At 49.2% G+C, this 27,530-nt stretch overlaps 1 protein-coding gene across 10 annotated transcripts; it reads left to right on the top strand.

Annotated features, from left to right (window-relative positions):
- The first annotated feature begins 84 nt into the window (after positions 1 to 84).
- Positions 85 to 25,689, top strand: CHST10 (carbohydrate sulfotransferase 10). 10 transcript variants are annotated; one of them, XM_024241899.3, is made up of 8 exons: positions 85 to 234; positions 2,457 to 2,527; positions 9,817 to 10,076; positions 10,812 to 10,943; positions 14,869 to 14,960; positions 19,404 to 19,638; positions 21,929 to 22,034; positions 23,770 to 25,689. In XM_024241899.3, the coding sequence occupies exons 4-8, from the start codon at positions 10,844 to 10,846 to the stop codon at positions 24,305 to 24,307; spliced, it is 1,071 nt and encodes a 356-aa protein (XP_024097667.1). In that variant the 5' UTR covers positions 85 to 234; positions 2,457 to 2,527; positions 9,817 to 10,076; positions 10,812 to 10,843; the 3' UTR covers positions 24,308 to 25,689.
- The last annotated feature ends 1,841 nt before the right edge of the window (positions 25,690 to 27,530 follow it).

Raw genomic sequence — 27,530 nt, 5'->3', positions numbered from 1 at the left:
GGGCGTTTTCCTTCCTTCCGCCGCCGCCGCCGCCGCCACATCCCGGGACCCGACGGGCCGCGGCGCGGAGGCCGCCGGCGGCGGCGCGGAGGCCTCGGGGCAGGGTGGGGCGGGCCTCCCGCGCTCCCGGGACCCCGCGCGCTTCGCCCACAGGCCAGGCGAGGCCCGACCCGCGCGGCGCCTCCAGGGCCAGGGGAGGAGCCTAAGAACCCGGACGAGCGCCGCTCCAGTAGGGTGAGCTCGGGGACGCGCAGGCGGGTGGGTTTCAGCGCCCGGGCCGCCGCGGGGCGCACGGAAAAACCGGAGAACCTGCGGGTTTTGTCCTGGCGAGCCACATCCCGGTGTGTTTTGGCGACTTGAAGACCTCCCTAGTTCGCGGGAGTAGCGGGAAGAGCCTTCCTCGCGTTAATTATGCAATAAGAAGGCGTCCTTGTGCCGGATGCTGTGACCCGCGGAATTATTGATACTTGTGCGAGGCTACAATTTACTTCTTTCATCCTTGGCTGAGAATTTGCGTTTGTAATTGTCGATGGAGAGAGGAAGAAAGGGTTCCGTTCGGGTCCAAGGAGCATGCAGAGGAAGGCAGGGAAGAAGGAGCATGTGCAGCCTGGGTGCGAGGGGAGGCAGGGGTGGGAATGCACGTTCCCTGCCTGAGGGGCCCCGGGGTGCCCTGAGCCTCTGATCTTCGCTGTCAGGAGGCCTGTCCGAAGTTGGAGGTTGAGGCATGCAGTTCTGTACTTCTGACTGGGAAGGTGAACCGGGTTTTCCAAAAACTGTCATTTTTGCTTTCCAAGTCTGCAAGGCAGGAAAGGGTTGGGCAGTGAATGGAAAGTAGTGCAGCCAGGTTCTGGTTAGCTCAGCGGCAGGACTGTCATAAAGGTGGGTTTTTTTGTTTGTTTGTTTGTTTGTTTTGTTTTGTTTTTGTCTGAAAACCAGAGTCTGGGGCTTTGGGCCATGAGGAGTTGGGTTATTGCATTGCTTAGAGCGCCAGAGTGAGAAATGTCTCAGACGCTGTTAAAATTAGGCAGCTCAGTTTAGCTCTGGCTCTCTGATCACCAACCACCTCCTCCTTCACTCTTTTCAGTGACTGGGTTAAAAAGAAAAGACACAAAGAGAGAAGTGGTCTTTCCGTTTCCCTCCCCATTATAATTAAGAGCTTAGTCCATCTTGGCTCAGAATTGGAATTCAGAATTGCTCTTGACCCTGAAGAATAGAATCTCAAAGAAATACCTAAGCAGAAAATTCTTTCCTTCGCTGAAATGAAAATTGGGGTGTTTGCAAAACTGAACAAAGAAAGGAAAGAATTTGTAAACATCACAGGCAACTTGCAGTTATATTCGGATCATTTTTCAGTGTTTGAGGAGTTCATACAATGAAAAGGTGAGAGAGAGCCAGGAATAGAAACAGGGGAGAGAGGTGGTTGCAGGACCTTAGAGATTGCAGAAACCCAGGAGTTCATTTTCTTTTCATACTCGTCTGGATAACCTGGATGTGAGGACCATCAAATGCCGTACATGATGTTTCTGACAATGATGGACCACATATACAACAGTGGTCCCATAAGACTATACTACCTTATTTTTACTCTACCTTTTCTAATTTGAGATACACAAATACTTACCATTGTATTACAGATGCTTACAGTATTCAGTACAGTAACAGCAGTACAAGTTAGTAGCCCGGGAGCAATAGATGATTCCATATAGCCTAGGTGTGTGGTCAGCTGTACTATCTAGGTTTGTGTAAGAACGCTCTGATGTTTGCAGAACATCACCTAACGACACATTTCTCAGAAGGTATCCCTATTGTTAAGTGATGAATGACTGTATATAAAGCTTAATTTTTCAATCGACATAATAGGAAATTGCTTTTAATTTTAGCATTGAGTTCTTAAAGGGAGGCAGAGAGAGACCGTGCTGCATGTGTCCCAGTCAGCTTGGGCTTTATTGTATGTTAAATGAGTTGTATGTTTATTTTGGTAGATCTTCTAAATCCATGATCTAATTCCATGAATTTGGCTTGTTTCTGGTTATTTATGATATGACATTTGGCTAGAATTTTCCAGGTGCTAAAGGTGTAAGGAGTACAAAAACTCAGAGAACATTTTGCATTGGAAGAATTGATCATCTTATATAGGAATCCTTTACCTATTTCAAACATATGAAACAGGCATAATTGGATTTGATTATTTTTGCTACAAAAAATGTTTCATTTTTCACACTATGTTACATGGAAGAGTCTTTTAAACAGCTAGTGGTTTTGGTACATTTAGAATATTCATTTACCAATAAATCCAAATATAACCTGTCTTTGTAAGAAACCCATTCTGCCAAGTATATTTGAATCATCAAAATGGTTAACTATTTCCTTCCTAAGTATAAACCAAGTTGTACTAAGTAAGTTGATCTTGTAACTTTTAATGATGCTTTTTTTTTTTTTTTAATTTTCCTATCCAGTGACAAGAGGAACCAAGAACGTCAGTTCAGGGGAAACACAGCAAGGAAATGTAAGCCCCAGGCTGCAGAAGGTACGCGAAGGAGAATGTGAGCTCATCAGTTATTTGAGCATGCCATTCAGTATTGTTCCTGCCTTTTTTCTTGCCTGTGCAGATTTTAAACTCTTGATTAGGAGTATGTAAATGTGTGCTTAGAAACGTTTCCTTAAATATAATAATAGGAGTGTGCTCTGAGGCTGGGATTATGTTAGTACCTGCTGAGACCTGTGCTTGGTACAGAGTGAACCCCATACAGGTGTTTACTGTATATTATTATTATTGTTCATGAAAACCTGTCATAACTACAGGAGTATTTCTCATTGGACAGTTAAGAATATGTTTTCATTCTCCTAACTAAGTGTGGTTAATCATTCCAAGGCGGTAAATTGTAAGGATGACAACAGAGAAGACAAAGGAAATTTCTGAACGCAGATTGAGAGAAACCTTTACTATGAATTTGAAAGTCTCAGTGACATGCAATAGAACTTTATAGTATAAATTCATATGCCACACTTTGCATTATGAAGTTGTAATTTAATGATTCTATTGATAGGGTAATGCATTGTAGTTCAGAACGTGCTCAGGGTTGACGGTGAAATGTCCCCGTTTCTGCAGCCCTGGTCTGTCTAGTTCTCATCTCTCCTGTCATCCTCCTGGGGTTACCAGTTCCTTGTACATTACCAGGTTTGTGTGTGTGTGTGTGTTTGAAGTTTCCTTTAGAGTCTGGCTGTGTTTTAAAAGTTGAGCCCTGGACATGTGATCCCTGGTGTGTGTATGAGGTGAGGTTGTCAGTAAAGGGCCATTGACAGGCTTCCTCATCTGACCCACCCGTGTCCCTGCTTGCTCACTCTGCATGAGGAACACTGGCCTTCTTGCCACTTTTGGAATTCTGGGACCCAGACCACAGTCTTTGCCCAGGGGTCTGCATGGCTTGCTCCCACAATCTGTCCTGCCTTTTCTCAACATTCTGCCCATGCCCTTGTTCATTAGCCACTGCACCTGTCACCTGGCTTGATCCTATACATTGATCACTTGATTTGTTTATGGCCCATGTATGTCTGTTAGTAGGAAGCACTGTGAGAGCAGGGAATGTGTGTTTCTATATCCCCAGGGCCTAGAACAGCCTCGGCTCAGAGGAGGGCTTTGGTAAATATTGCTGAATGAAAAAATGTCTGGAAAAAGGCTGGTTAAGCAGAGTTAAGTGGGCTTATTTACCATGGGACTTTTCAGAACCTTTGATAAGTGAATGCGCATATTAGAAATGGGGCCTGGGAGGTGGGAGGCAAACTCATCAGCAGAGTAAGAAAGGCACTGTGCTTCTGGATGACAACTCAGACGTGGGGAAAAGCTGCTGGCAGGAATGGTATTGGCAGCTGAGCAAAATGAATTTACAAGTTTCCTTTTCAAAATGCAGGGGAGGAAGGATTTGCATCAAGAGATGGTAATAGTAACATTTCCATTGTTAGTAATTACAAACATGTACAATGTGTGCTATTTATCTTTTATTTAAGGTGGGGAAGGGGGAAGATTAGGGCTTCTTGTAGATTCTTCCTTCCCTGACCCTGCTTTCCCCATAAGGCCTTAAGTTCTTCGGTTGCCAGTTCAGCTTGTGGGTTGAATTGAGGAACCAAACCCTCTGGCTTGGTTTCAGATCCTGACATCTTGACTCGTGAAAATCCCATTTAATGACTGGAAGTAGGAAAGCTCTGAAGATGGATATGCAGATTCTGGGGGTCAGGAGGCTCTGTTCAGGGCCTGCGCCATGACCGAAGGGAGGGCGTGCAGGGGCTCAGGTTCCGCTCCCACCATTAGCTCTAGAGGCACTCTGGGAGTTGTCTTGGCTCCTTGAACAAAGGGGAGTTAATTACAGAAAATGCCAGGCTTTTTAAAGGCCATTTGTCCCCTAGCTGTAGGGAGAGCAGCAGCCCTTGGCAGAGTCCTGAGGAAGGACTCTTTATGTCAGGCCCCAGTCCTCTTGTAGACAGAAATAATGAGCCTTGGTGGTGTCATCCTCAGATAGGAGGCAAACCCCATGGTGAAATTCTGTATTCAAGGAAACAATGCAGAGGATGGGTCGGACTTAGAGGAGCTGGAGCGAAGTGAATTTGGAATGCCTCTCTTTAAAAAAAAAAAAAAAAAAAATAGGGCAGAGTTTTGTGTTGTTTTCCAAAGTCAGACAAAGCCTAATTCTACAGAGTCTAGTTAACCGTAGATGGGAGGGCTGGAAAGGAGAGTAAGATGAAGGCAGTGATGGAAGGTCTTAGATTCTAATTAAACCTCTTTTAGCTGTGTATTTGGAACACTTGTAATTCAGAGCATCAATAGACTCTCGTTGACTAGATGCTTTTTTGCTGCCAATTTTCCTCCTTAAGATGGAAGGAGGTGGGGGGAGAATGGCATTTATGCCAGAATGCCTAGAGTCTGCATTTTAACAAGATCCCCAGGGGGATTCATGTAGGCATTAAAATTTAAGAAGGGGTGAGGTCCTGGACCAGCAATTTTCAGTCCCAGCTGCTCATTAGAGTCACGAAGAGAGCTTTTAAAAAATGCCTGGGTACTGCCTCCAGAGATTCGTGTTGTCTTGGCTGGGGTATTCTTGGGGCCTGGGGTATCACTGTGTTTCTTGGAAGTTTCTCAGGTGTCCAGCCAGGGCTGTGATCCACCACCCCAGACATAAAGCCAGACACCTTCAGGTAGATGTCTAGATTCAGAAGGCACATAATCCTGAAGCAAATGACATCACGCTTAGCTGGGCACACCACTCTTTAGGATTCATCAAAACCCACCACACCAGATAATGTGGATCCTCCTAGCTCATCTGCTGGCTTCTAGAGCCACAGCCAGAGATGATGGGATGTGGAGCACCCAACTGGGGTTGCTTGTACCCAGTTAGAATTCTCCCTCCTCCATGAATGAAAATGACCTTGAGACCGGGCAGTGGCTGAGTGGACATTTGCTTTTTGCACCTTTGACTCTGCTGCTGAAGAAACTTTCAAAATTTAAATCAGATCATGATATCACCACCCCTCTTCTCATGTAAAACTCTCTTCAGGGGCTCCCATTGCTTGCCAGGAAAAGACCATAATAGCTCTGGAAGGCCCCCTGTTGTCTGGCCTGCATCTGCCTCAGCCTGTGCCCCAGAACTCCAGCCACATGGGCCTGCCTTTAGTTACTCAGGGGCCCCTTCCCTTGGCCTGGAACCCTGCCCTTCACTTTAGGTAACTCTGCTGGCCCGGACCACTCTGCCCAAGGCAGATCCCCTTGTATTTTCTCCCCACAGCACCATGTGCCTCTCATACCATCAAGTACCACTCCTCAGATAGATTCTTTCCTTCGTGTGGGCCTGTTAGACGACAAGCTCTGTAAGGACAAGAACTGTGTGTGTGTTTGGTTAGGGACTCAGGGTCATATCCTTGGCAGCTGTTTTACTGGATGAATGAATACACTGGATACTGGATAACGAATAATGAGCTTGAAGTCATTATTTTTAGGTTATTTTGTCCTTAAACTTGTATGCACATACACACCTATTGATGTTTGAGCACTGTATTTTGTCAACTGTAGAGATATTGGACCTGAGGGAAGTGGGTATTTTGAGAGAGGACCGGGCTGTAGCCTTACTGGTTCTGATTGGCTCATGTAGGATGTGACTTGTAGAACAAGTCCCAGTTTTCTAAATTTTTAACTAGGCCGGGTGCGGTGGCTCATGCCTATAATCCCAGCACTTTGAGAGGCCAAAGCAGGTGGATCACTTGAGGTCAGGAGTTCAAGACCAGTCTGGCCAACATGGTGAAACCCCATCTCTACTAAAACTACAAAAATTTTCCGGGCGTGGCGTGCCTGTAATCATAGCCACTCAGGAGGCTGAGGCAGGAGAATCGCTTGAACCCAGGAGGTAGAGGATGCCGTGAGCCAAGATTGCACCATTGCACTCCAGCCGGGGCGACAGAGAGACACCCTGCCTCAAAAAAAAAAAAAAAAAAAAAAAAAGATAAAATGCTTATTACAAATATTTAAAGTATAAATTGTATAAAGTACAAAAAAAGCTCTTACTGTCCTCTCATGATTTTATTCTATGTATTACATATATGTGTGTATGTTTGTATATGTGTGTAATCATATATATTTCACACATACATGATTTTTTTAGCAAATGGGATCATACATTCCATCCTGCAACTTGTCTTTTTTGTTTACTGGTATATCTTGACACTTTGGATATGGATCTATGTCATTGGCTTGCCTTTCATCGTGGAGTTTTATTTAAAATGAAAATGTTTTTGGACTTTGGCATGATTTCCTAACCCCCCCAATCAATGTGTTTTACGTAGTAAGTGTATTTGAATGCATACGCATGCTGTGGCTTAGATCATTTTGTTTTCAAATAATACTGAAGTCCTCATAGCATTTGGTTGTTTTCTAGTCTCAGTTAATGGATATTAAACATAGAACTGCTCTGTGGAGACTAGAGAAATATTTTGAGGTTGAAAGGGGGCCTCATTCTTGAAAAAGCCTGGAGACCCTCAGGGAGAGGGTTGGGCAGGCTGCCTCCTAAAGTACCTTTCCACGTTCCTGAGTTCTAGTAAGTTGCTCAGTTGACACAGTCATTCAGCAAATAGTGATTGTTGGCTCGTGGTGCGCCAGGCACTGTGCTGGTCCCTGCTGTCCTGACCAGCATGAGCCCACATTCTGCAAGGAGAGCAAACGGCACACAGCGAGAGCATCTGGGCTGTGCTAGGTGCAGTGGAGGAAGTGGAGCAAGGTCAGGTGGCGCAGTGCGGTGCTGGGGGTGCCACCTCGGTGGTGATGAGGCAGAGCTGACTCTTCCTCTGCTGCCCATGGGAAAGGGAGCAGGCCCTGCTTACACCGAGTGTACAAGAAGCCCAGTGGCCGGGAGCTCCTCAGAGAGCTCCCTCCTGGACTCCGCAGTGACCGCCCACAGGCTTTGTGGCCTGCAAGGGGCCCTACAGCCAGGTATGGGCATGCTGGTAGGCAGCTATGCTTGAAATGCTGATAGGGGCCTGGGGTGTAATGCTCTTCTCAAGAGAGTGGTTTTGGCAGGGCTAGGGTTTTGCCCTTGAAGCTTTGCAAATCCACATCCCCCACTGGAGTCTCCACATGTCCTGGTACCATCCCAGGGACAAGAAGCAGGGAATAAGCAGGGGAAGGAGGTGGGAACCCTGCAGTCCACCCTTCTCCTGTCCTAATGGAGTGGCCAGGGAAGGGACTCTCTGTATATCTTAGTTTAGTAAGAGTTTGCAGAAGTCAAGTTAAAAATGGATTTTTTGAAAATGAAATACCCATGTGAAAGAACACATTAGATGGTACATTGTCAGTTGAATGACTGTTGAGAAGGTCTTCTGACTGATGGGTGTGCAGGTAGCTGTTTATTCTTGTGGATGAAAAATGGGAGCCCGAAGAGCTCTTCAGTGACACACCCACAGCCACCTAGCTAGGGAGAGGGTGAGTGTAGACCAGTCCCTGACCCCCGACCCGGGTGAAAGACTAGATAGGGAGAGGGTGAGTGTAGACCAGCCCCGGACCCCCCGCCCGGGTGAAATAAGCTAAGAGCTCCTGACTTTAAATGAAAATTCAATACTTAGGAAGGCACATATGGCTTCAGGATAGTGCGCCTCTCAGTTTTCAACTCGCATAGATGGAGAAATCCTATCCCTAGGCCACCTGGCTTCCTGGAGAGCAGAAGAGGTGCTCTTCATTTTCAGGTAAGGCTTCATTATCTTCCCACTTTACCTGCAGATGAGCTCAGTGGGCGAAATCATGTTAGATTCCTTCAGAAGACTAGTTCCATTGGAAAGATTTGATTCTTAAACTATAAAAACCTCCCAAGTGCTGTCCTGAGGCCGGGCAAGGGTGCTCAGGGATTGGAAGCCTGGAGGGAATGAGCAGAGCAGGCAGTGGAATGTGCAGTTCCCAGGTCCTCCCGCCACATGCTCTGCAGAGTCAGCGCGTCACGTGCAGGAGGGAGGCAGTGCCTCTTATCACTGTTCCCTTTTTCATAGCACTGATCCTAGGAGAGGGTGGGTTGCAAGCCCCAGGATACTCAGAGCCAGGACCTCTCTGTTCAGAATTGCATGGTACATCCTGTTCTTTTTACTCCCTCCCCAACCCACCCTGGTGCCTCTGCTGCTCGGTTAGAAATGGCCTGCAGCTGGCATTTTTCAGGGGGGTACTCTCACTGTGACCGATGAGGATGGACCCCCCTGAGTGTGCTGTCTTAGAGGGATGAGCTCAGTGGACTTGGTACTGCTGGGCCCTGCATCCTCTGGCCACAGTGTAAGCCTCAGTTTCTTGAAGGGAAGTTAGCAGTTGCTGGAATAAGAGTATGTCTTGTTTTTTTCTCTCTTCTTGGTGTAGACCATACTGTTGCATTAATTTCTGGCAACCACACTGAGAAGGGTATAGATTAAGCTGGAAAATCATGAAGAGTGCCAAGGGATTGGTCAGTTTTTACTGGGGGTCTGCACCAGGCCAGGTGGGTGCTGGTTTTTTGTCTCATTTAATCCTCATGGCCACTCTGGTAGGAGGAGGGCCTTCTATTAGAGATGGGACATTGAGGCTTAGAGAGGTTAAGTGACTTATGGAGTCACAGAGCTAATGGGTGTGAGCAGGGATTTGAACCAAGTCTGGGGTTCTTTGTGCCTCACTGCCTCTGACAAGGAGTGGCGGAAGGAGGAGGGGATTGTGGGATGGAGACAAGAGACAGGACAGCTGGCTTCCAAGGAATTTGGCATGCCCCCTGCTGGGTGGTGTTGCTGATAAACTACAGTACACTCGGTTAAATGTGGAGTTCAGAAAACAGCACATAGGTTGTTTTTTTTTGTTTGTTTGTTTGTTTTTAGTATAAGTATATGTAATATTTGGGACATACTTTATACTAAAAAAATTAACTGAAATTAAACCTAACTGGGTATCTTGTGTTTTTATGTGTTCAACCCGACTTGGGGAACCCAGGAAGGACACTGGGCCTCATATCTGGGCACAAAAAGTACTGGATTTGGAGGGGGGTATAAGTATGTCTTATGCAATATTTGGGTTATACTTACACTAAAATTTTATGTTATCTGAAATTCAGTCTTAACTTGGGAGGTGTCCTGTATTTTTATTTGTCTAATCAGGCAACCCTATTGGTGACCCCAGGAAACACACGAAGCCTTATACACGGGCACCTGAGGGTGGCTCGCGAGCCATTCGGAGAAAACCCAGGCAGCTTGGCAGGTGGTGAGCTCCCCACTGCAGGCTGTATTCAGGTGTGGCCGGATAACCACGTGGTGGGTGTGTCATGGAGCCTATTTGCATTCCAGATGCCTGGTTCCAGTGAGATTCTAGGATGTAAATGTTGAGACAAGGAGAGTGATTTACCTGGGTCTTCATGGAGCTCTGACCCACCCAGGGTTAGGAGGCTCTCTCTGAAATTATTTGCCGTCAGCACCGTGTTGAGGGGACCACTTCTCCCTGCCATGCAGAAGTGATGGATGGCCTCAGTCAGTTGGTGGAAGCCAGCTCAGCCCGGGGTCGTGTCTGTACGTGGAGAGCTTTGGCTTGAAGAAGCACTATGTTAAAGGTGAAATGAAACACACTTTCCTGTGTCACCTGCCGAGAACTGACAGTGACTTCCCAGTTCTTTATGTGCCTCCTGCAGGAGAGTGTGGCTTCTATGCCAGGCTGAGGACCAACATGCCCCGTGTTGCTCCCTGGCTGTGACAGCATGAAAAACACCCACCTCAGTGTTCTACCCAGGCCGTTGCTGGCGAGTGGGCGGAGGCGAGAAGCATCAGTGTTCATTCCTTTGCTTTTTTAGAGCTTCTCTAGGTGTGGCTACATCTTGTCAGCCAGTCAGAATTTTAAACACAGCCAGCTCATAATTGCCCCAGCATGGCTTCTGCCCACTATGAATGACCCTCAGCTAAGGCCTAGTCCTTGGCAGGCCTCTTCCTGCCACCTGCTTCCAGACCATCATGGGAGCTCACTGGGACCTTAGCCTGGGCCCAACAGGAGTCAGGGATCAAATGTGCAAAGGAGTCTTATTCTGTGTTCTGAGAACACACGGAGGTGGTCTTCTCTCCTTATCATGTCTCTCCATTAGGGTGTTCTAAATTTGATTTTATTATTGAATCAATCATTTATATTATTCAATATGAAATGTTAAATGCCAAGTCAAACTACCTATTGTAGCAGTGGAAAAAAACGGAAATATTTGTGCTGATACTTACTGACTGAAATCATCTGCCGTCTTCATTCCTCTTTGTTGACTTGATGTATTTGTAAGCAGCAGGGGCATCTCACTTGTGTTTTCCAGGAAGAGTCAGTGAATGGCTGCAGTGTGACAACATGCACCACCAGTGGCTTCTGCTGGCCGCATGCTTTTGGGTGATTTTCATGTTCATGGTGGCTAGCAAGTTCATCACGTTGACCTTTAAAGACCCAGATGGTAGGTATGCTTCCTGGTGGAATGAATTTTGGCTAATTCAGACCTTGCTGCAACACTGTTCCTAGGTACATGCACAGATGACTTCTGTCATGGAGTCAAAGGACTTTCATGCCAGCAGGGCCAGCAGGGACCTTGGAGGTCATGGCCTCCGTTCCTTCATGTTACAGAGGTGTGAGGGGAGGTGGGGTGGGAGGGGCTGGAGGGTTTTTTCAAGCATCTCCCCTGGAGGAAGGAAGGTGCTCTTTGTGGCTGAGGCCTGGGTGGTGCCTAGGAGCAAGGAGCAGGGTCTCCTCCCAGCAGCACAGTGGCCTTATGCCTTGCAGCAGAGTGCCTCTCAGGCTCGCAGTTGGGAATTCTCTCTGCCTCGTGTCATCATGAGAGGTGCAGCCTCAACTGCTCGGCATGCCCGTGTGGTAGCCACAGGTTTGAAGGTCACCCTCTGTGCAGTGGAGGAGGGTCATTTAAATATATGTCTTCAGGTTGTCTTGGAGGCTTTCTTAGCTCTCCTTTACTGAACGTAGGCATTCAGATGAGGACGGATAAAGAGCGCCAAATTGGGTCTCAGAATGCTGATTCTACTTCGTGCTCTTGTCATTTGCTTATCTACATCACAATGTTTCTTCTACCAAATGGACACCCTGCCTGCTCCGGCACCGCCCGTGATTGCCCTGAGCATGGTGAGGTGCTCTGTGGTCTGTGGAGTGCTGGATATGTCCAAAGAGGTGTGTGATGTGCTCTCCAGCCCCAAGGCCACTTCACTGAGTGGCCAAGCAGGCAAGCACGAGGAGGCCAGACACATGGAGTCATTGAAGTCCTCATTTGTGCCATGGATTGGCCCATTCCTTTAGGCTGATCGGGAGATACTGGGGAACGTGGGTAAGCACACCATCTTTACTCTGCACCGCACTTTGTGTGTCCTCCTGCCGATGGTGGCGTTGGGAAGGGGCAGTTAGAGATGCCTCTGTGCCAGCAGTTCTTCCTGGAGGCTGCACCGACCTGTGCTGTTTGTGTGACTGTGGGGGACAGGCCCCTGCTCCACCCCACAGAGCTCCCAGGCATGTCCTGGCTGTGTCAAGGACTGCCTGATGTCCTACACCTCCTGCCCCATCCTTTCTCTGCCCCACCCTGTCTGCAGAGGGACAGCAAGGTTAGAAGGGAGGTCTGCAGGGAAAAGAGGGACACCCTGAAATTAGCCCACATGGTGGTTCTCCCCATGACAGTTGTTGGTCCCTGATTGGCTGTCATCACATCTCCTGCCTCATCCTCCAGGAGCCCTGGAGAGAAATCTGTGAGGTCTGCACAGCCTCGGGAGGTGGTATTACACCTGCAGGTATCTGGGCAGGTGTCACGGAGCATGACAGCTCACACCCGGGACTTGGGGTTCCATCACCAGAGCAAGGGTCGATTCTTGGAGGGTTGCTGGAATGTGACACGATGATCTCAGTTTGACAGTTTAGACATTTCCATGGCAGCTTCAGCACAGTGACATGCCACTGAGAGATCCCTCCTGAAGCCCTAGAGCTGGGTTCTCGTCCCTGCAGCACTTCAGAATCACCTGTGGGACTTTACAGACCTGCTGCTGCTTGAGACCCAGTGAAGGAGAATCACTAGGGGTGGGGCCCAGTTGAGAAGCACAATTGTAGATCCTAGCTGGAGAACTGAAGAGAAACAGAGCTGCTGAGAATAAGAAATAGGTGTTACTCAGGATTCTCCTAAATGTCACCTTCTGGTATGGCAGGCACTCAAAAGGCAGGTCATGAGGTTAAATTGTTTATGGTTTATCTTGCTTAAAAAAGTAGGAGTAGATGTAATACATTTTAGTGAGATTTCTATCGGTAATAGTTAAATAAGATGTGTGCCTTTGTGTTTTACTGTTATCTGGCAGAATGGCCTCTAAAGAATGCCTTGTTTCCCAGCGGCACCTGGTAAATGAGGTCTCATTCTCCTTTGATGTATCAAGTTTCGTGCTGAATGTTTTCAGTGTAGACACTGATCCTGGAAGCTAAGCAGGGGTGGGCCCGGTTAGAAAAAAAGCAAGTGTAGGCGCAGAACAGGGTTTTGTGAAGAGGAGAAAAGGAGTGGTAGGGAGTGTTAGAAGATAAAACCTATGAAGAAAGATGAAGGGCTTTCGGATTTTACACCTGGAGAGGAGCACCGCAGCGGTCCTTAATACTGCCTGTGAGATCTTTCCAGCCGGCTGCCTTAAGGCGAATAGAAGGGGGCACTTCCCCTGCCCTGTGAGATCTGGTGTGATGTGTGGGTGCTGGGTCACTGAGATGGGAGTGCTGCCCCTGACCCCGAGGCAGGGGGTGCTGGTGGTGAGGATGCTGTTGGCCGCACAGTGTGCAGTGAACTCAGCGAGAATCCTCTGTTGTGGGCCCACTCCCGTTGCGAGGTGGCCACCACAGCACTACCCAGCCTGCCTCACTCACGTGAGATGTTACCTAATTGTCCCAAGGGACCTGGTTAGGTTAGGATCCTGAAGGTGGATGTCCGCCGGCTGAGTTCTGGATGCAGGATGCGAGGTGACACGCAGCATCTTGCCCAGTGCACAAGGACACTGGGCTGAAGCAACAAGAGCACTTACCCCTGCAGGCGTCAGAGAGGCCCTGGGCTGGGGTGGTGTAGGCCTCTCCCCTGGAGCCTGCCCCTCCAGCACTGTGCTTTAGAGAGTGTGTCCCGGAGCCTGGATCTTGGGCAGCACAGGAACCCCTGTAAGCTCGTGGCCATAAAGGGTTTCTCACGTGTTGGAGTTTATTTCACACAGGTTCACGGTGTTTTTGATTGTGAACCAGAAGCCCATTGTGAAGTGTCAAGATGAGGAAATAACAGATGCGGCAGTGTCCACGGTGGGGAGTTCCATTTCCTGGAAAGTGTGTGGAGAAGCCTTGGCCTCACGGGCTCCCGGCTGCTCCTTTCAGCTCTGTCCTCTGGGACAGGGCCGGCCTCAGAACCCCCATCAGTGGTGTGCATGTTCTTCTCACCTAGCTGCCTTTCCCAGTTTCTCCTGCCACTGGAGCCCCTAGGAAGAGCATGGTTGTCTTGAGTTGCTGTTTAAAGCAACACTTACTTTTTTTAGTGTTACAGTTTCTGTTCAGCTCAGCAGTGGAGCCAGTGATATTTGTGGCAATGATTTATCCTCAGTTAGCAAATTTCAGTATCATATTGAACTAGGATCAGGTGTTGTAATTAGACTTTCTCATAAGAAAATAAATCCCCCTCAGCGAAGGGAATGTGATGGAATCATATGGCGAGACTCAAAATGACGCCCTTGTGGACCTGGTTTGTGTTTGTAGGCGCTGGTTTTTCCTCTCTCCTGGTTGACTTCCTCACCGGTTGTGAGCCGCTTGAGGGCAGAGCCTGTGATGTGAAGGTCTCTGCACCCTTGACCTTCTTTGCATGTACTTCTTTCCCATCTGCGGATACTCTCCAGTGAAATGTCTGGGTGTATCGTACTTATTTTCTAATTGGATTGGTTGGTTTTTTAATTGTTGAGTTTGAGGGTTCTTTATATATTTTAGGTAGGAGTCCTTGGTCAGATAAGTGGTTCATAAATATTTTTTCCCTGTCTGGAGCTTGTCTTTTCCTCCTCTTCAAATGGGCTTTCACAGTGCAGATTTTCTCTTTGGTTGTTTTTTAAAAAGATTGATGGTTTTATGTTTCACATTCAGGTCTGTGATCCACTTTGAGTTCATTGTTGAATAAGGGGTGAGGTCTGGATCAAGGTTTGTTCCGTGTGTGAATGTCCAGGTGCTCCAGCACCATTTGTTGGACAGACTGCCCTCCTCCGCTGAATGGCTTTTATGGCTTTGTCAAAAGGCATTTGGGCATCTTTGAGAGCTTCTATTTCTGGGGCCTCTGTTCTGTCCCATCCACCTGTGTGCCTTTCCTTTTAGAGAAGACATTCAACCTCTCTGTCTTCCAGTGTACAGTGCCAAACAGGAGTTTCTGTTCCTGACAACCATGCCAGAAGTGAGGAAGTTGCCAGAAGAGAAGCACATTCCTGAGGAACTGAAGGTGGGCACAGCCAGGCCGTGGTCCTTGTCCTCTTGAACACGGCACCCCTGTCGCGGGGAGCTGGCCTTCCCCTGTGGCCGGTTCCGCTTGTCATCACGTCTGCATTAGAGCCTTTTCCTGTGTTACTTCTCCATGTTTAGTTCACCTTGTTAATTTCCATTTCGGGGAGGCACAGGTCACGTCAATATTTGTGCCCCTCACAGAGCTCTGTGCATCAGGGCTGCTCTGTCACTGTTGGTCGTGCAGCATTCCCGACCAGCTGAACATGAGCCTTGCCCAGGGAGCCGAGCGTATTGGGCAGGGGCAGGAGGAAACCAGGAGTGGGAGAAGACATCTCACCCAGTCGTGGGGTTTTAGAGTGTAAGGGGGCCCTGGACAGCAGAGCAACTAATTCGGCCTCCAAATTGTATGGATGAGACAACTGAGCCTAGAAAAAAGGCAGATCCTCCACAGTCCCATGGAGTTCCTGGCGGAGCCCAAGGCTGCTGACTTCACCCAGCCCTTGCCTGGCTTGACATTCTGGCTCCATGGCTTTCTCTGCAGGCTTCTTGTGCACCTAAATTCCTGATCATTCCCTAGCTGGGATGGGGGGTGCACTCTGGAAGGCCTCTCACTTCCTAACCCCCATTCTGGATCTAGAGGGTTGAAGTTGCAATTGTACCAGAAGGAATGAAATGGGTACAGCAAGCCCTAAAAATATTTTAGCCCAGAATCAAGCTGTAGAGGTGGGGACAGCTCCTATCCATGGGTCACAGTGTAAGGATGATAAATTAGAACTCAATAAACATAGAAAACATACACCATTCAGAGTAGAATGCTGCTGGAGGTTACTTCTCATACGACATTGATGGAATGGAGGTCAAGTCTACAGAACTCTGAGATGGCCTAGGTGTTGCTTTTAGGTTGAGGCATCCCAGGGTAAGAAAATAATTTGGACAGGCTACAGAAACGAAACTAAAAAATCATACGGAAAACAGGAGAGTGGCTTTAATAGGATGGATTTAATAGAAAATCAAAGTTACATGGATAAAAACAAAGGTAGGGTAAGCCTTTGGCAAAGTGTCGCAACAAGGTTCCCTCGAGGATGCCACACCCTGTGAGGAAGAGGGCGGTCATCTTGGTGCTCCCTCTCCCCCTCTCTGGGTGGAAGGTGCTCCCGGAGAGATTGCCAGCCTGCAGGAGTCATTGCAAATAAAAAGACTGTGCCTGAATGTGCTTTACAGTTTGCAGTGTACTTTACTGGGTTTCAATCTCATTGGTCTTCTGAGCCACCCTCTGAGGTATATTTTTATTCTCAGTTTGCATTTGGGAAACATGAGGCTCAAGGAACTGTGCTCACTGGGTCAGTATCTCCTGGACAGCAAGTTGTGGGCCTGGGCTTTGAACTTAGTGTCCTCTGTGCCCCTCTCTTACCCGCTGCCCCATTCATTCTCTTGAGACTCAGATGAGAGGTGAGGGAAGTGGGGGATGTCAGAGGTGATGTCCGCTGAGGCCACATGCCGTTAGGTGACACCAAAACTCAGCATGTGTCTTCTCACAAGAAAGGGGATTTATCAACATGATCAGATTCTGTAGCTCACCTTTAAAAGTTTATTTTGGCCAGGTGCCGTGGCTCACTCCTGTTATCTCAGCACTTTGGGAGGCTGAGGCGGGCAGATCACCTGAGGTCAGGAGTTCGAGACCAGCCTGGTTAACATGGTGAAACCCCATTTCTGCTAAAAAATACAAAAAATTAGCCAGGTGTGGTGGCATGTGCCTGTAATCCCAGCTACTCGGGAAGCTGAGGCAGGAGAATCACTTGAACCCAGGAAGCGGAGGTTGCAATGAGCTGAGATCGTGCTATTGCACTCCAGCTTGGGCAACAAGAGCGAAACTCGGTCTCAAAAAAAAAGTTTACTTTGTGCATGGTGTAGCCGAATGTTTGAATGGAAAATAGAAAATAATATCTATCTTTAAGTTGGCTTTGTATATTTCCAAAGGGAAAAAAGAAAACAATGCTCATTCGTACACACAACTGAACAAGAAATCTTTTTTCTTTAGCTGGGCATGGTGGCCTACGCCTATAATCCCAGCACTTTGGGAGGCTAAGGCAGGAGAATTGATTGCGCCTAGGAGTTTGAGACCAGCCTGGGCAATATACTGAGACCTCATCTCTACACAAAATACAAAAATCAGGTGGTTATGGTGGTGTGTGTTTATAACCCCAGCTACTTGGGAGGCTGAGGTGGGAGAATCACTTGAGCCCAGGAGTTGGAGGCTATAGTGAACCACGATTGTGCCACTGCACTCCAGCCTGGGTGACAGAACGAGACCTCGTCTCTTAGAAGAAGAATTTTTGTCTTTGTCTCTAATGCTTTGCTCAAAGAAAAGCAATATCTAGTATCTTATCTTTGTTCAAAGAAAAGCAATATCTAAAAGTGCAGAGTTTTCTGCATTTTCTAAAGGGAACTTGCTGGGAGGTGCTCTCCCCTGATGCGCTGTTCTTGAGTGCCATCCGTGATTGGTGTTAGGTTTGGAACGGAGAGGGAGGAGAAGACAGAGAGACTCTTTTGGGATAAGTGAGCAAGAGGTGGGATGGATGAGGAAATGAGGTTAAACGAGACCCGTTCGTGTAAGAGCAAGGAGAGTGCCTGGCGTGGCTCCTGGTTTTCCGTGGTGGGTGGAGGGCCCGGGCAGCCGCTGGTGCCCTGTGGGAGGAACGGAAGCCACTCTGCAAAGGGGCCCCTTGCTTCCCCAGTGTCTTCATCTCGAAAAGCAGGCAGTCGGTATCCCCCAGGATGCTCTTCCCACCACCAGGGAATCCCAGGAAATTCGCTTAAACACACAAGGGAGAAAGCATCCTGGCCAGAGGTCATGAGTGTAAGGGAGTTTGGTTACAGTAGATCCACAAAGGAAGAGCTGGGCAGGGGGCGCTGAGGGGGGACCTCTGTCATCCTGATAATTCCAGCGTCCCGGTTCTAGTGTGTTCTAGAAGGCTTGCGTCCTTCCCATTTTCTAACTGACGTTGTCTCCTGGGAGGACAGGTTGTTAAAACTACCCTATAAATGGATTTCCTGGCAAGCCTAGTGCATTTTAAAAGATATAACAAGGATATTTGGGTCCATTCAATACAATTATTTGGAAGGATCATCTGCTTTGAAATTTTGGGAAGTTCTGTGTAGCTTTAAGAGATAGATGTGGCCGGGCATGGTGGCTCATGCCTGTAATCCCAGCACTTTGGGAGGCCGAGGTGGGCGGATCACAAGGTCAGGAGATCAAGACCATGCTGGCTAACATGGTGAAACCCCGTCTCTACTAAAAATACAACAAAAAATTAGCCAGGGATGGTGGTGGGCGCCTGTAGTCCCAGCTACTCGAGAGGCTGAGGCAGGAGAATGGCGGGAACCCGGGAGGCGGAGCTTGCAGTGAGCTGAGATTGCGCCACTGCACTCCAGCCTGGGCCACAGAGCGAGACTCCATCTCATTAAAAAAAAAAAAAAAAAAAAAAAAAGGAGAGATAGATGTAGCAGCAGAAGCCTTAAAAATGCTGAGAAACAGGGCCACAGCTAGAGGGGGCCGATGGGGTTGGTGGAAGCTGCCCTGCTATTCAGGAATGCCCTCAGGATGCCTCCGGGAAACAAGGAGGTGTGAGCAGCAAGGGGACTTTAACTCACCGAGGATGGGGGCCTCTGAACAACTTCTGTGTGTACTGGTACATCTCCCTGTGCCCCCTCCAACCCACGCACACACAAGGCCTCTCACGTTACAGGTATTCTCTTAGGTTCTAAAATAGCCCTGAAAAGAATGGACCAGCATGTAGAATTTGAGCTTTTTCATCTTTTTCTCCCTAGCTAGAGGATTCCAAACTTCTTACTTTGGTTTTTAATTTTTTTTTCCCCCAAGACGGAGTCTTGCTCTGTCGCCCAGGCTGGAGTGCAGTGGTGCGATCTCAGGCTCACTGCAACCTCCACCTCCTGGGTTCAGGTGATTCTCCTGCCTGAGCCTCCCAAGTAGCTGGGATTACAGGTGTGCACCACCACGCCCAGCTAATTTTTGTATTTTTAGTAGAGATGGGGTTTCACTATATTGGCCAGGCTGATCTCGAACTCCTGACCTTGGGATCTGCACACCTTGGCCTCCCAAAGTCCTGGGATTACAGACATGAGCCACTGTGCCCGGCCTTATTTTGTTTTTTAAAGTCAAACTTCTCTCCAAAGACATCCGAGGAACCAAGCTTGCATTCACTTTCCTTGCCCAGCCTGCCAATCGGGCTGGTGGAGAGGCTCTGAAGGCCTCGGGATGGGGCTGGGGATAGTGGGTGTCACTCTGTAGACAGGCAAGGAAGGGAAGAAGAGAAGGCCCCAGATGGAAAGGAGGGGATAGAGCAGCAGGAGTGGCTCTGCTTGGCCCTGTCCTGCCTCCTTTGATGGTCCCTGGGCCTCTTCTGCTCTGTGTCACCTGCAGCCAACTGGGAAGGAGCTTCCAGACAGCCGGCTCGTTCAGCCCCTGGTCTACATGGAGCGCCTGGAACTCATCAGAAACGTCTGCAGGGATGATGCCCTGAAGAATCTCTCGCACACTCCTGTCTCCAAGTTTGTCCTGGACCGAATATTTGTCTGTGACAAGCACAAGATTCTTTTCTGCCAGACTCCCAAAGTGGGCAACACCCAGTGGAAGAAAGTGCTGATTGTTCTAAATGGTGCGTGTGGGTCCGCTGAATGTCCATCTGGGAAGGGTCTTGGTGGCCGGGGCTGAGGAGGCTGGGGAGGACGGCAAGGAGGAGTCACAAGAGGGCTGGTTTGTCCTGAAAGGACTGGTGGCCTTCCAGACAGGCCTGCTTTTGTTGTTTCCTGTTAGTGTTGTGCCTTAAAAGTTAGTGGGGCTCGTTTAGACACCGATTCTTTTCAAAGGGGCACAGCCACAGTCCGGCTCTCCTCGCCTGTCACAGCAGATCCTCACTTTAGGTGGCTTGCCCACCCCCCAGGTCCCCCTCCTTTGTCTCTTCAGGTTCCCTGTGCTGATGGTTATAGTCACCCACTCTGTCCCACATCCCCAGGGCCCCACACTCGCTGAACCACCAGGAAGCCTCACGGTCGCCCTCTCTGCAGTGAGAAGGGCTCACACCGTAGAGCCTGGGAGGGGAGCCCTGGCCCGGGGCCTGGAGCCTCTTTACCTGCAGACCAAGCGTTCTGTGCCAGCGAGCAGGAAGAAATTGTACCCCATTTCACACTAAGCATCTGTGTTCAGAGGATTGAGTCAGCTTGCTTCAGGAAACCTGATGTTTGCTAGGGAACAAATTAGATCATCACAAAGTGACCTCATACACTGCAGTTTTGATTACTCACTACTCTTTTTAGAGATGTTTATTTATTTAAATTCTAATTAGTCTGAACCGATCCTAATAATTATGGGCTCTGCTTATGAAATTTAGCTTCAGACAGGAGTTCTAGTCAACAGCAGTGGAACTCCTGGGTCAGGAATCGGATTTTGGGGCACCATGGGTGGGTGACCCTGAGGCTCCATGTCCTGCTTGCCACTCCTGATGCTGCCCACAGAGTCGATGGTCACTCCTGGCCACTGTTTGGCTTTCCCATGGGTTGGCTGGGAGAGAGAATGGTGGCACCTCATCTTCTGGTTGTCACATATAATTAATGTGCTTCTGCAGTGATTGGATAGCATGTTGGGTTTTCAGAAGCAGAATGAGGCTGCAAATCGAATTGAAAACAAGGAATATACAAAGGCTCACAAATCAGCCACCACAGTGTGAAGCAGCATACTTTAAGAAGTAAACACCCACTTAGAAGGGCAGCATAGAAATCAGAGTGGGCTTGCTGGGTCATGTAATACAGAAGCGGGTGGTCCTTGTGGCTGTCTTCGGTGACCACTAGTGCACCTGGATGGGGACAGGTGCATGAATGGGCCCATATGTGGACTCACAGAGCTGGTTCTGTCATTGTCCCCTTGAGAGCAGTGCTACCCACACCTAATTTACAGCCATCCATAGCATGTACTGCAGAGTTCTGGACTGGGCTTTAAACACTCGGGAGGAATCAATAAAGCAGACAAGACTGTGTCTGCTGGTCAGAAGGCCCAGGGAGATTCTTCCCTGCCAGGACTCCAATCTTAACCCTGCAGGATTAACACAAAGATGGATATTAAGGCTTGCAGAAGCTTGGAGAAAACCTCAGCATACTGACAGTATATTTCCATTTGTCTGCATTGAGAAAAGAGTGAAAAACCTGCTCAGCCACTAACCCTAGGATGGCCTCTGCCGAAGTACTATTCAGCAGCCTGGACCTGCACTGGTCCCTGATGACAGACCCTGGCTGTTGGCACGACCCTGCCTTCTCGACATGCCTTGTCCTCTCTTGACTCCTCTCTCAAATGTATCACAGCTCCCATAGCTTAGTCAGATTTTTCCAGCATCAAAAGGTCTTTGCTCCTTGCCAGCCTGGGATGCTGCAGGGGTACCTGAGAGCCACTGTGGGCCAGGGGGCGTGTGGTGCTTGGAGAGCTTAGCCTGTCTATGGGATGGGGCTGTGAAGCTGCTGCGGGCATCTGTTAGCACAATGTTCCAAAGTCCTGCTTCTCTGGCATTTTCCCCCAGTCTCAGAGTAGAGTAAGTGTTGCTGGTGTTAGGAACTCTGTTTGCTTGCAGCGATCTTCCTCTAATGGCAGATTTAGCCCAGTTAGGTCCATTGCCAGGGGTAGGCACTGCCAGCATTTCCACTCCTGCTCCCTCCCCCTCCTCCCTGAAATCATCAGTTTCCTCTAGTTGGCTTATGGATTCCCAGAAGCTTTTCTTCACTCGCTCATCCTCCTGGCAGAAGAAGTTGAAATTCAAAGACCTAAACTTGGATATTGGGGGTGGGCTTGTCATGCACACGTGGGGAACATGGGGCCCAAGGTAAGGATGAGGTAAGGACATGCCCTTCTCTAAGGGGCACACTGGAGCAGCCAACCCACCTTCCCTTCTGTTTACTTCCCAGGAGCATTTCCTTCCATTGAGGAGATCCCCGAAAACGTGGTGCACGACCACGAGAAGAACGGCCTTCCTCGGCTCTCTTCCTTCAGTGATGCAGAAATTCAGAAGCGGTGAGAGCAGCTTCCTCAAAGGGGAGGGGGGAGTTTTTGTAAACCTGAGAAGAAATTTGGGAAAAACCCCAGGCTGAGTTCTGTACTTGGCAGATTGATCGGAGGACCACAGAGGGCTGTCGGTTTGCATCAGTGAGAGACAGCTAAGCTACACCCCCCATTCGGCGCCTCAAAACTCTCAGTTCCTTCTGAGAATTTCCAGCCTTACCTTCACACAGTCCATTAACATGAAGGTTACATCATTTTATTAATAGAAATTAGCAGGCAACTTTGTTCTGCTTTGGTAAAGTTTTATAGATTGCTTGCTGAATATGATCTTTTCTTTATAAGAAAGGGATTTGGATTGCAGAGACCTCACTGAGTATTTGATTCTCTCAGAGGCATTGTGCCCACTGCTGTGGGAGCTGCCCCTGGAGTGGTTGTGTGGGCTGCACCCAGCATGGGCAGGGTAGAGAGACGGAACCTCTGATCGCAGCAAGGATGGAGTCCAGGCTGGGCGCAGTGGCTCACGCCTGTAATACCAGCACTTTGGGAGGCCAAGGTGGGTGGATCATTTGAAGTCAGGAGTTCAAGACGAGTGTGACTGACAGAAACCTCGTCTCTACTAAAAACAACAACAACAACAACAACAACAAAAACATAGCCCGCTGTGGTGGCACACACGTGTAGTCCTAGTTACTCAGGAGGCTGAGGCAGGAGAGTCGCTTGAACCCCGGAGGCAAAGGTTGCAGTGAGCCGAGATCTGGCCACTGCATTCTAGCTGGGGCGACAGAGCAAGACTCTGTCTCAAAAAAAAAAAAAAAAAGGAAGGAGTCCTTAGCTAATAGATGAGGAAGTTCTCACACAGTGGCTCTCAGGTGGCCCAGGAGAGCAAGGCTGAAAAGGAGTGAGGATGCAGAAGCAGCAGCTCGCGTCAGGTCATCAGCTGGATTTTGCCTCCTGGGTCTACAGCCACCTGCCTTGCATGGCGCCTGCCCTGCATGGCACCTACCCACCCTTACAACCCTTACCAGAGATGCTCCTGGTGAGGAATGTCCTGCTGTCACCCTGAGCACTCATGGGGCTTTTGTGAGACTCAGTGAGTGAAGACACGCAAAGCACAGAGAGAAGTTTCTGGCCTGTCGTAATCACGCCGTGTTCTGTGATGTCACTGTTGTCATCGTCTTTGTCATCGTCACTGCTGCCGGCCCTCCTCCCCAGGGCCGTGCTCTGCCGCCGCCCGCTTGCAGCTCCTGCCCACTGGAGCGTGAAGCCTGACTCTCCATTTTCTCTTGCCCCTTTCCCCTGGCAATTTGAATTGAATTTTTAAAAATATGCCCTTAAAGTAACTTTCCCTGGCACCATCTATTCCTGACTCAGAGTTCCTGCCCTTAGGATTTTCTGCCCAGGAACAAAATTTGTAAACATTCTTGAAGTTTTGAATCATTCAAGTAAAACAGAAGGTAGATTAAATAGATGTCTTCACAGTGACTGCCTACGATGAGTACTGTAGCCTTGGACAGGTAAGGTTTTCCACGCCTCTGTTTTCTCACCTGCAAAGTGTGGTAATAACAGGATTAATCCACAGGATCTTGGAGTAGAGTAAGTAAGAGACGTGTGGAATGCGTTCATGGCAGCCTCGGCAGGTGAGGGTCCCATACACAGTGCTGCGCTCCGCTCATTCCTCCCTCTCCCGCCCCCTCAGCTGTGAGCTCCTGTGGCATCAAGTTAACCTCTTGTTCATTTTTTTCCTTAGATTGAAAACATACTTCAAGTTTTTTATTGTAAGAGATCCCTTTGAAAGACTTATTTCTGCATTTAAGGATAAATTTGTTCACAATCCCCGGTTTGAGCCTTGGTACAGGCATGAGATTGCTCCTGGCATCATCAGAAAATACAGGAGGAACCGGACGGAGAGCCGGGGGATCCAGTTTGAAGATTTCGTGCGCTACCTGGGTGATCCGAACCACAGATGGCTAGACCTTCAGTTTGGGGACCACATCATTCACTGGGTGACGTATGTAGAGCTCTGTGCTCCCTGCGAGATAATGTACAGTGTGATTGGACACCACGAGACTCTGGAGGACGATGCCCCATACATCTTAAAAGAGGCTGGCATTGACCACCTGGTGTCATACCCGACCATCCCTCCGGGCATTACCGTGTATAACAGAACCAAGGTGGAGCACTATTTCCTGGGCATCAGCAAACGAGACATCCGACGCCTGTATGCACGTTTCGAAGGGGACTTTAAGCTCTTTGGGTACCAGAAACCAGACTTTTTGCTAAACTAATGCATAAGACGTATGAATTCAAATATCTTTATTAGACCTGGGGGTAACCAGGTAAAGATCTGAGCCCAAAAATGACCCTTCCTCTACCACACCCCTCCTTTTAGGACGCCCGGGGTCTTCCACAGGCCTGTGAGTTGCCTCAGCATATGACGCAGGACCCCGACTGTTAAAACTTATTTTGGATGTAAGATGCTCTGAGGACACTGCCCACACTCCTGCGTGCATTAGGATGTCGCTGGCCTTTGCCCACCTCAGAGGGGAGAAAAGGCTAAAGATTTGCAGTTTGACAGCCCAGCAGGGAGGAAGCATCACACAGCGTTAGGAGCCATTTCCCTCAGGTGTTAAGGAAGGGGATGCCCCTGAGGTTCTCCTGGCTAGTCGGGGTGGCTTCAGCCGTCACTGGTGGGTTGCAGGAACAGCACCCAGCACTCTGAGGAGGGACAGAGAAGCAAGGGGGCTGCTGAAATCGCAGAGACTTTTGCAGCATCAGATCTGAGGAGTAAAACAGCACCTCTGGCCTTCATCTTGGTGCTGCAACAATTGTGGAGGCAAAGCATTCTTTCTGTGACTGTTTTGTTCCTATAGACAGTCAGCGATGGCCAGAGGGTGGTGTGGTGTCCAGGGGTCCATCTTTCCAGAATCCATTCCTGTGTAATGCTGGTCCAAGCTTCTGAACCTGTGTCTGTCAAGCGCCTATTTCATTCAGCACAAGAGATACGATTTTAGAAGGTGAGGGGAGGGGAGGCTTTTTCTGCCTGAGGAGAATGTCTTTGAGGGCTTTAAAAGGACCATGGCCCAGGAATGGGGGATCTGGTTGGGCTTGGAGCTCCGGCTGCTGTGGATTCCAGCACGTCAGTTCTGACTTGCCTTACCTGGGTGGACAGCAGTGAGTCTCCACCTGTCTTCTCCAGGGAGCTCCCATGTTGGGGCTGAAGACGAGCAGGGGCAACATGCCAGCATCACAGAATTCAGTGTAGTTTACACATTTCGATTCCTTTCATCTCAGCAAAATGGGCACCGCCAGAGCCATTTCTGATCACACCACCATCCTGGACCATGTGACTGGAAGGTGGGTAACCAAGTTCACCAGCAATAAAACCCAGGGCCCAGGTAGCCTCCAGCAGTGCAGCTTCCTGGCAACGAGGTAGGCCCTGGTGCAGGGCAAGCCGCAGCGACCATTTCAGATACCGTCCACAGCCAGGACCGCTGAGACCTGGGACAGTTTCCTGGGATGAGTGCCAGCCAGAGCCTGCATGGTGCTGCCGAGCCCGGGGTGGAGGAGGGAGCCAGGCTTCGCTTCAAGGCGGCCTCTACCTTTTCTCAGAATGGTTTCCTGATTGTGTCAATGTGAAAGTTAAATAAAATTTATGTGCCAAACCTGACATGAGCTGTGGTTCTCGGAAGGGTGCCTGTGGCCACGCGCGCCCCAGGCAGGTGGGGTAGGCAGGTGCGCGCGCATGCATAGCTGCTCAGGGTAAGCAGACCGCAGGAGGCCCAGCCTTCAGCCGCCATGGACACCCAAGGCTGAGGACGCCACGCTGGGTTATTTTTCTATAACGTTTAGCAAAGTCTTGTTACAATTTCAGACCAAATGAGCTGATTGATTACCTCTTTGCTGTTTGGAATCTAACTGTGGATCTGTATATGAATGGAAGGCCTTAAAGCTAGTCTTAATTAAAATAGTGTTTTCCCTCAGAAACAAAAGTCTGGCCCCTGGGATGGTTTCTTCCTCCCCTTTGGCATTTGGGTCATTTTCCTAACATATTTTGCCACACAAGTGGAGATTGCTACCATAGTATCTCCTGGACATTTCACTGTGTCCACAGCAAGGATGCCCCCAAGCATGGCGGCCCACCCTGTTCATTTCTGCACAGCCAGCACCCCCACTCCCCTGTCCCCTGACTTCCTTCCGAGGCTCCAGATCCACTAACTCCTTCCTCAGCTTACAGCAGGTGGTGCACCTCCTTCTGCCCCCTGAGGCACCACCATGTGGAGGGCTCTGCTACCCTGTCTGGGCGGTCCTCAGGACTGGGCTGGATGGTGGCACAGCTCATTCCCAGGCAGTGACACCAGGGTGGGGGCGGCTGGAGTAGGTAGGCCCAGGGGGACCTCTGCACTAACAGCCTGGGTTTAAGAGAAACATAAACAGAGACCCTGCCTCCAAGAAGTGGTGTTAGGGCCCAGAGGGCAGTTCCTAAATTAGGAAGTTTAGTAATACAAGGTTGACTTAACGGGTTTGTGTCTTAGACCGCTTCTCTTCTACTGGATTTCACTCCTAGCGTGTGTCAGGTTTATTGGTCTTGTATTGAGAACCACTACAGAGAAACGCCCAGAGCTAAGATGAGATTTGATTTTCACAGTGGCTGACTGGGTGCACACGAAGGTGTGTGCTCACGGCCTGCAGGGCACCCAGGTGGCCTCTGCCCTGGGTTCCTGAAAAGAAGAGCCTCTGACACAGTGCTGGGGGGGGGTCCTCTCTTTCACCCCCCAGCTTTCTCACTCTAAACCCCGGTATGCTTTGCTCAACTGGAATCTCCAGAAGCAGGGAACAGAAAGGGAAAAATCAAGACAACAGCTAAATGTGAGGCGAAGGCAGCCTATTGGACTACAGTCAAATTATGCAGCAGTTTCCCAAGCGCCTCGGACATGCCGAGACCCTCAGCAGGATGGTGCAGTGCCAGGGCTGAGCAGAACCACAGACTCATGGGAGATGGGAGGCCTTGCAAGTGCCAGGACAAGGCTGCACCTATCCAGCTTGAGTCAGGAGGCTTCAGGCAGGTGAGGTAGCCACACTGGGGAGCATTACAGAAGGGTTGGCCAGAGAAGAGGATGCCCAGGGGGATGGAAGCTGCATCCAAGGTATGGCAGGTCGGCTGTGAAAAATGTGGGCGCCCAGACAGGAAGGGCTGGGCAGCATCACATAGGGCTTCCAGGGGTGTGCTCTTCCCCTCCGGGAGGAGGGGCAAACACAAGGCAACGAACAGCTGTGATGATTGGGGTGATGGGGGGGTGTCCCCAAAGCTGAGGGAGGAGCATGCACCAGTACAGACTCACACCCCTACAGCAAGTAGTTGGTGCCTGGAGGGGAAGGGTAGGTAGCTTCATGTGACCAGGAATGGCTGTGCTCTGCAAGTTTGGGTGTCGTTTGGGTAATAGGGGCTCTGGAGGATTTATTTTTTTCTTTTTATTATATAAACTTAAAAATATATGTTGGCTGAGTGCA

This window comes from Pongo abelii, chromosome 12 (assembly GCF_028885655.2).
Source record: "Pongo abelii isolate AG06213 chromosome 12, NHGRI_mPonAbe1-v2.0_pri, whole genome shotgun sequence".
Lineage (NCBI taxonomy): Eukaryota > Metazoa > Chordata > Mammalia > Primates > Hominidae > Pongo > Pongo abelii.
The sequence above is the reverse complement of the archived record's forward strand: the minus strand, read 5'-3'. Positions and strand labels throughout refer to the sequence as shown.